A 7,195-nucleotide genomic window follows, 5' to 3' on the forward strand; every position below is an offset into this window, starting at 1 on the left:
CACTGTTTTTTTGGGTCAATCTTTGATAAATCTCAAATCTAACAGAGAAACCAGGTCTTCCCTTTGGACTTCTTGCAGGTCGGAGAATGTTTTTGACAGAATCAAGTGCGCAGGCTCCGAAAACGTTGTCGTTAGAATAGATGGTTGTTGCCAAACTGTGCCATTTTTAAGTAAACATGATCGTTTATTGAAACACGAAACGTTGAAGCGTTTAGTACAGATTTAGAAAAAAAAATCCTTTCCAAATTTTTCCCTATTCAGTAATGCACAATTATTTTCGTCGTTAGTTATTGTTATGTATTCAAGAAGAACATATGGATTGTATTAACATAAAACAACATACAAATTATGTTGGGATGTCTCCAAATCACACCCCCTTTGGCTTTGTAGTTGTCACTGACCTACCGCATCGAACGATGCAATTCCAAAACAAATGCTTCATTCCTTTTGCACCCCTTCCGGTTCCTTGTTGGCGCAATCGACCGGTTGTCAAAAATTTCCATTCACGCCAACCACGCATGCTCCTGCAATATCGCGGAAGTTTCTTGTCTTTTGTGGAAAGTTTTCACTTTTTCCCAATCGCTGTCCATCAATCGGAAAATCAATATCACCGCAGTACCAGTCATACGGCTTGTTTCCAGACATTCGCGACAGTCTTTGGCGCCTTCGGATTCGACAGTGAGCAAGGTTTTCCTGGAGTTGTGTTGGACACTGAAACAAATAGTTTCACCAGCTGCTTATAACTTTTCCGTTGCACATCAGTTTTGAAGCGTAAAGACAATTTCTGGAGCTAGGGAACGGCTTCGATTTGATACACTGAAGGCAAGTTCCGGAAGCGATTGTAGCCAGCAGGAGCAGCAGTGACCGAAGTGGACGTCCGTTTATTCGAAAGTGGCGCTCGACAACGGTATCAAAACGCAGTCCCGAGTGCATCCGAGTCCTGGTAGTGCTCGCACTTTGGTGTGGGCACTGCCCCTGACCGCATCATGCAATATGGTCACCGAGGAGAGTGATCATCCACACCATCCGGAGGAAGAGAAGACTCCAACGCAGGAGAAGGATAGCAACTTGCTAGCGCGTACCGACAGCAGCGAGATATTGATCCAGAGCAGCATGGATGACATATTCGATGTTATCAAATCGGGGTAAGCACGCAAACTTTTGTCCTCCAGGTAGATTATTACTACAACAATTCTCCATTCCAGCGAGTTGTCGGAGGTGGAGAATTTGGTGGAGAAGGTGGGCCAGGAGGCACTGAGTGCCCGAGACAAGCACGGATACACCCCAGCTCACTGGGCGGCACTAGACGGTAATGTGGAAATGATGCGCTATCTCGTGGAAAGGAATGCCCCAGTCGATTTGCCCTGTCTGGGAACGCAAGGACCACGTCCTATTCATTGGGCCTGTCGGAAAGGCCATGCTGCAGTCGTGCAGGTACTCCTACAGGCCGGTGTTGCAGTAAATGCGGCCGACTTTAAAGGTCTCACACCGTTGATGACGGCCTGTATGTACGGCCGTACCGCTACGGCAGCTTACCTGTTGGGAATGGGCGCACAGAACCATCTTACCGACATAAACGGTGATACGGCACTGCACTGGGCAGCGTATAAGGGACATGCCGATCTCATCCGTCTGCTAATGTACTCCGGGGTGGATCTGCAAAAGACGGACAACTTCGGTTCGACACCTCTCCATCTTGCCTGCCTGTCGGGCAACTTGCAGTGTGTGAAGATTCTGTGCGAGAAGCGTAATCTGGAGCTGGAACCGCGTGATAAGAATGGCAAGACGCCTGTGATGCTTGCCCAAAGCCACCGAAACAGTGAGGTGGTTAAGCTGCTGCACAACGAGATGAAGAAAAAGTCTCGCTGGATGCCACCGATCTCGGAGATCTGGGGAATGCTGTTCGGTGGGGCAGGCGCTTCGAAGGGTCCACTGATACTGTTCCTCGTATCCGTTTTGCTGTGGGGATATCCGATGTACATGATAAGGGTAAGAACTGTTCGGCGGGTCTCGTTACTGATCATTTACTAGCTGCTGATCTTGTTACAGTGCATTCCCATCACGTGGAACATCTTGAGACGATCGCACTATTGCTTCATCTATTGGAATGCGGTTATGTGGATCAGCTGGATAATAGCTAATCGGCGAGACCCTGGCTATATCCCACTCAACTCCGACACCTACTATCGGGCGATCAAGCAGATCCCGTACTTTGATAAGTGGAAGAAGCGAAATGTTATCCTGTCGCGACTGTGTCACAGCTGTAGGTGTTTGCGACCATTGAGAGCCAAGCATTGCCGTATATGCAATCGATGCGTATCGTACTTCGATCATCACTGTCCGTTCATCTACAACTGCGTCGGTCTACGCAATCGGATGTGGTTTCTACTGTTTGTGCTGAGCATCGCCATCAACTGTTCGTTCACTATCTACTTCGCGTGCTACTGCGTAATGATCGAGGGCTTCAGTTTGCTGTACGTGCTTGGGCTTTTGGAAGCGTTCGTTTTTTGTGGACTTGGTTGGATTCTTACGTGCACATCGGTAAGTGTGACGCATACAAAATGGGAATGCATGCCGTATGTAACATAACGCATTTACATATACCTTTTAGATCCTCCATGCCTGCATGAACCTCACAACGAACGAAATGTTCAATTACAAACGTTACCCATATCTGCGGGACAAGCGTGGCCGATACCAGAACCCATTTTCCCGAGGTCCTGTGCTGAATTTGTTCGAGTTCTTTGTTTGCCTGCCGGACCGTCAGGATGAGCAGGACTACATTCTGGATGAGAACCTTTGAAAATTGCCCAACAGCTCCGGCGAACGTCGGAAACGCATCACCAGCAGTGGCAGCAATAGTAGCAGCAGCTAGCTCGAACCGCGCAATTAAGGTGCGTAAGACGCCGATGCACGCGGGAACACTTTTGGCAGTTGCATCTCTTTTCTAATCGATCTTCGCCATTCGCAATAATGCGTGTATCGCAAAACACACTGGGATTCCGTTGCGTTCGACAGCTTAACGATAACACTTTGATGGCAGCAGAACACGCGCATGTTAAATTGTGAACGTACAACCAAGGTTAGTAAGTCTACGTTTGAAGGAAAGATTTATCATTCTTAAGCAGTTTGTTGAGAGTTTCTGCATTTGTTATTGAGCTTGCCGAATGATAGGCGTATGTAATGTTTTCTATTGAAAGAAGTACGCGATTTTATGTTAATGTTAACAGTACGAAATAGCTTAAAATCGAAAACGTAATAGCTTATCGATACGATCGTGTGTCTAAAGATAAGTACAAGGAAACAAGTTCGTTCTTTTAACGTACATTCCATCTAAAGCCCGTAGCACAAATCGATGTCGAATTCTTATATAAACACTAATTTTGCTCCGGAATTTATACCACAGCTTTACCGCCGTGAATTTGCAGTGTGACGACGACCGCTTTAATACACTGTTCAATTCAAGATTGAAATAAACGCTTGTACACAAAACGATAAACACAAAAGACTTTCAAACGATTTTAATTTGTGAAAGAATCAGTGGAAAACGACAATTTTGAACCGCGCGGTGTTTTCGCTTATTTGCAATCACTGTGAAATGTCATCAATGACAGTGGGCCGCATTAAAATGTAATAATGGCCGGAATAAAATGTAAACAAATGCATGTGTTGATGATATCGGCCACCCGGAGAGCGTTTCTACGCCGTTTCGTTTAAATGCAGCAAAATTAAAGTATAATTTAGTTATAAAAATGTCTAAATCGCTTGTGAAAAAAGCATTTGCTTTAGCAGAACAAGAACTGTCTTCGTCAAAGCACAAAACAGATGGTAAAAGCACTCACAATTGCCGTCCAAACATTGCACCAATAACACAATCTGTTCTCGTTACAGAAAAAGCAACCAAACGAAAAGCAAGTGCTATGGACCTGATACCTCGACACCAGAAACTAGTACAGATAGTTGGGAAGAAAGGGAAAAAGGTAGAAAAAGATTTGATACGCCGGCGGGAAAAGCTCACCGTCACGGACGTACGACAAGAGCTTGCCAATCGGCGCGATCCTACAGACGATAACGTTAAAAAACTGCTAATGCTAACCACATCCAACCTGGACGATGTATCCCGCGAAACGGTACGTTTGGTAAAGTGAACTTTCGCAGAAAAACATATAACCTCAATTGTCCATTTCCTTTTGCGTAGATCTTAAAGCGTGCGCGCACCGGTCACTACGTATCACGGGTACGCGTGCCAAAAAGCAACAGAAATAAGAATGAAAGCACAACGGCTACAGATGAAACAGGTAACACAGGTGCCGCAGGAGAAAGTGTATTTACTGAGGATGATTTTGCTAACTTTGCAAAAGAGTTGGAAAAAAGTGGATTACTGCATTGAAATAAAGAGGTAAACGAGTGGTTAATGATTTTAAATCAAGTCCGGTACTTCGTCTTCATTTATTCGGGACGGTTTTGAATTGTTGGTGCTGTTGCAAATGCTTCGAATATCTACGGTTCCAGTTAAATTAGTGTTGGGTCGTGCCACCGTTCCAGATCCTGAAGAAGAAATCATTTGTCTTCCCGTAGATGGTTTAATCATGCGTTCGGGGTGTACCTTTGGCATCACAACTAACATGTGTCCGGTGGTTTGCGATCGTTGACAGGTGGAACGATCTGCCTGGATTTCATGCTTAAGGGCAAGTTGAAACACCTTACCTTTGACCGTTACGCGCACATAGTTTGGTTGGGCGTCCACATCCACCAGCGACGTGTCGAGATATTTGTACAGATGTAAATCCAGCTCGAATCGATCCGGTTCATCGCGAAATTCAAAGCTTAACCGTGGTTCATTCAAACTGTACGGGCGACCACATTCAGCAAAGAGTCTTCGCTTTCGTTTCTGCTCTTCCGACTTATCGGCATCCCTGGCAGGGCGGTCTTTACCGCGGCGTGAGAACTTTGCCATTTGGATGCGTGTTTCTGGACAGTGTTCGCTTTTCTGCTGCCAGAATTCGCTTGCCTTTCGCTCATCATCATCCGGCAGATCACGTACACACTCTTCCTGCTCCGTAATCGACTGCTGCACACGAACCCGTTGCTCATCCCGTTCGATCTTGTGTAACACTTCATGCTGTACGACCGTTTCACGCAAGGAAGCAAAGTCTTTGGCAGCACGCAAACGTTCACTGCGTGTAATTTCTTTCCCGTCGAGATGGTCTAGCTGCGGGAGAACCGTTATGACGTACTCCCGATATCCCGGAAAATCCGTGCAGGGATTACCGGTAAGGAACATCTCACGCAAGTTGTAGTTACCCTGGAGACTTTCAACACTCGTTAGCTCCCCGACAAAGTTGAGTGTTAGGTCGAGCTTCCGAAGTGCCTCTAGTGGTTCCAGGTTTTCGATACGTTCGATGTTGTTGATTGCTACATTTAGATATTCTAGTCTCTTCAGTCGATTTAGATTCTCCAACCTTGGGATGAGATTCGATTGCAGCAGTAGTATCTTGAGATCTCGACACCATTGACCGATATGCTCGATGCGCTCGATGTCTTCCTGATGTAACGAAAGTTCCTCAAGCGTACCGATAATTAGCTCGTTATGCTCCGATTTCTTACGTATCAACTGTTCTGTAACTATTGGGATATGGAATTATTAAAGAAATTTAAATTTTAAGAAACTAGAGTGTAATTACTTACTTCTAACCATAACTTCACAAAATTGAAATCAGCTCTAAAAATCCTTCTACCACGTCGAACTGTTTTGAAACGTTTCCATGGTAACCATTGATTTGATGCAACATTCGTTTGTTTGGTGAATTGATCATATCGGGTAATTTATCAACCTCCAAGAGGCATGCGCGCAAACGATGCTCTGAAGCACGTGGACATTTGCAATATTCAAATAGGAACTTTCAGGGCATTCAAATTGAAATCTTCAGTATCAGTTACAATTTTGAGTAAGATAAGTGATAAGATAAATGAGTTGGTGACTCTTTGTCTCATCAAGATTGTTGAAAATGGTCCTTATCATTTTACTGGGCTTTCTCTCCTCCAAAATGCGTCAATCGAACGTGTTGGGAAAATCCCTAACAAAGGGTTGATTGCTTATCGTATTTTTAACCAATCCCTCCCAAAAGAAGGGGGTTTCAATTCTGTAAACACTCGTATTAACTTACTCCTAAGTCATCAGATTGCTCTAAAACACATATAAGAATTGTATTCAATTCGTTTCATTTCTATTTCATAAATGTTGAACAGTTTATTTTTTCATTTTACAAGGCAGTTAAGAAGGCACACGTGAATTCGTTTCGGGCGACAGTCTATAGTTTTAAAGGTGTGAGTACACGTGCGCACATCTAGGGAGCGAAACAAAATTACTCCACTTCACTCAAATGGTAGCTCACCATCTTGAGAAATGGAAAAAAATGAATATATCAAACCATCCTGCGTCTAATTTCATGGTCATCTTTCCTTAGGATTACTGAACGTTAATGTGACCTTTACTAGATTATTTGTTTACTTATTTTCACACCCAGACCGGCCTTCATCGTCGATAGTAGTATGAGATTTTACAACCGGATATAAACAGTAATCATATTTTTCATTCTTCTTTTGGTACTATGAAGTTGTGTTCATTAGACAATAAGCGAACGACACTGTTTATGTTCTGTCTTCCTTCGCATTGATGTATTTTCTCTTCTGTGTGGATTGTCACTTGCACAATTAAGGGAAAATTGTATAAAATATGGAGCTCACACACTACAATAGCCTCCTGTTTAACCTATGCTATTCGTAAACGCATTGAAAAGGAGAAACAAAAAAAAACACTAAAATTTGCTACACCATTCATATACAAAAAACGAAAAAAATGAAACAAAAATACCACACAAATGGACGCATCCCTTTTTTTGACTCTTTCGCTAGCATTGCGCTCGGCGCAATTTGTTATATCACATTGGTTTCTCTTATCCGTTTGCTTGTGGTAAATTTGCAAATTAAACCTTGCTCAATTAGTTCCCTAAACAAATATTCGCTTACACAACTATACTAAAAAATAATCTAACTAATCTGACTGTAGGATGCTGCCTGGGTGAGTGATACGATCCTTCGTACAGCAGTTTAGCATGTTAGCTGATAACTGGGATTGTAGTGGTAAAGAATTGTGTTTTAACGTTGTGGTTTAAAAAATGGTAATGTACATCCG

General features: G+C 43.6%; 3 protein-coding genes across 4 annotated transcripts; 2 read left to right on the top strand and 1 right to left on the bottom strand.

Annotated features, from left to right (window-relative positions):
* The first annotated feature begins 944 nt into the window (after positions 1-944).
* Positions 945-3,449, top strand: LOC128304024 (uncharacterized). The gene is made up of 4 exons (XM_053041146.1): positions 945-1,145; positions 1,206-1,989; positions 2,050-2,541; positions 2,612-3,449. The coding sequence occupies exons 1-4, from the start codon at positions 994-996 to the stop codon at positions 2,801-2,803; spliced, it is 1,620 nt and encodes a 539-aa protein (XP_052897106.1). The 5' UTR covers positions 945-993; the 3' UTR covers positions 2,804-3,449.
* A 222-nt stretch (positions 3,450-3,671) lies between these two features.
* LOC128304136 (uncharacterized) lies at positions 3,672-4,423 on the top strand. Of its 2 annotated transcripts, XM_053041278.1 has the most exons (3): positions 3,672-3,828; positions 3,892-4,130; positions 4,199-4,423. In XM_053041278.1, the coding sequence occupies exons 1-3, from the start codon at positions 3,753-3,755 to the stop codon at positions 4,388-4,390; spliced, it is 507 nt and encodes a 168-aa protein (XP_052897238.1). In that variant the 5' UTR covers positions 3,672-3,752; the 3' UTR covers positions 4,391-4,423. The 2 variants fall into 2 exon arrangements, with proteins under 2 accessions (XP_052897238.1, XP_052897237.1); XM_053041277.1 differs by having other exon boundaries at positions 3,672-4,130.
* Positions 4,421-5,698, bottom strand: LOC128304135 (protein tilB). The gene is made up of 2 exons (XM_053041276.1): positions 5,689-5,698; positions 4,421-5,625 (listed from the first exon to the last, which is right to left on the bottom strand). The coding sequence occupies exons 1-2, from the start codon at positions 5,696-5,698 to the stop codon at positions 4,421-4,423; spliced, it is 1,215 nt and encodes a 404-aa protein (XP_052897236.1).
* Positions 5,699-7,195: the final 1,497 nt, after the last annotated feature.

This window comes from Anopheles moucheti, chromosome 3, assembly GCF_943734755.1.
Source record: "Anopheles moucheti chromosome 3, idAnoMoucSN_F20_07, whole genome shotgun sequence".
Classification (NCBI taxonomy): Eukaryota; Metazoa; Arthropoda; class Insecta; order Diptera; family Culicidae; genus Anopheles; species Anopheles moucheti.

What these genes read in the sequence shown, in the direction of transcription:
- LOC128304024 (XM_053041146.1), top strand. Translation starts at nt 994, where the DNA reads ATGGTCACCGAGGAGAGTGATCATCCACACCATCCGGAGGAAGAGAAG. An exon ending in TTCGATGTTATCAAATCGGG is followed by an intron (nt 1,146 to 1,205) that starts GTAAGCACGCAA and finishes TCTCCATTCCAG; the next exon opens with CGAGTTGTCGGAGGTGGAGA. An exon ending in GGATTCTTACGTGCACATCG is followed by an intron (nt 2,542 to 2,611) that starts GTAAGTGTGACG and finishes TATACCTTTTAG; the next exon opens with ATCCTCCATGCCTGCATGAA.
- LOC128304136 (XM_053041277.1), top strand. Translation starts at nt 3,753, where the DNA reads ATGTCTAAATCGCTTGTGAAAAAAGCATTTGCTTTAGCAGAACAAGAA. An exon ending in ACGATGTATCCCGCGAAACG is followed by an intron (nt 4,131 to 4,198) that starts GTACGTTTGGTA and finishes CCTTTTGCGTAG; the next exon opens with ATCTTAAAGCGTGCGCGCAC.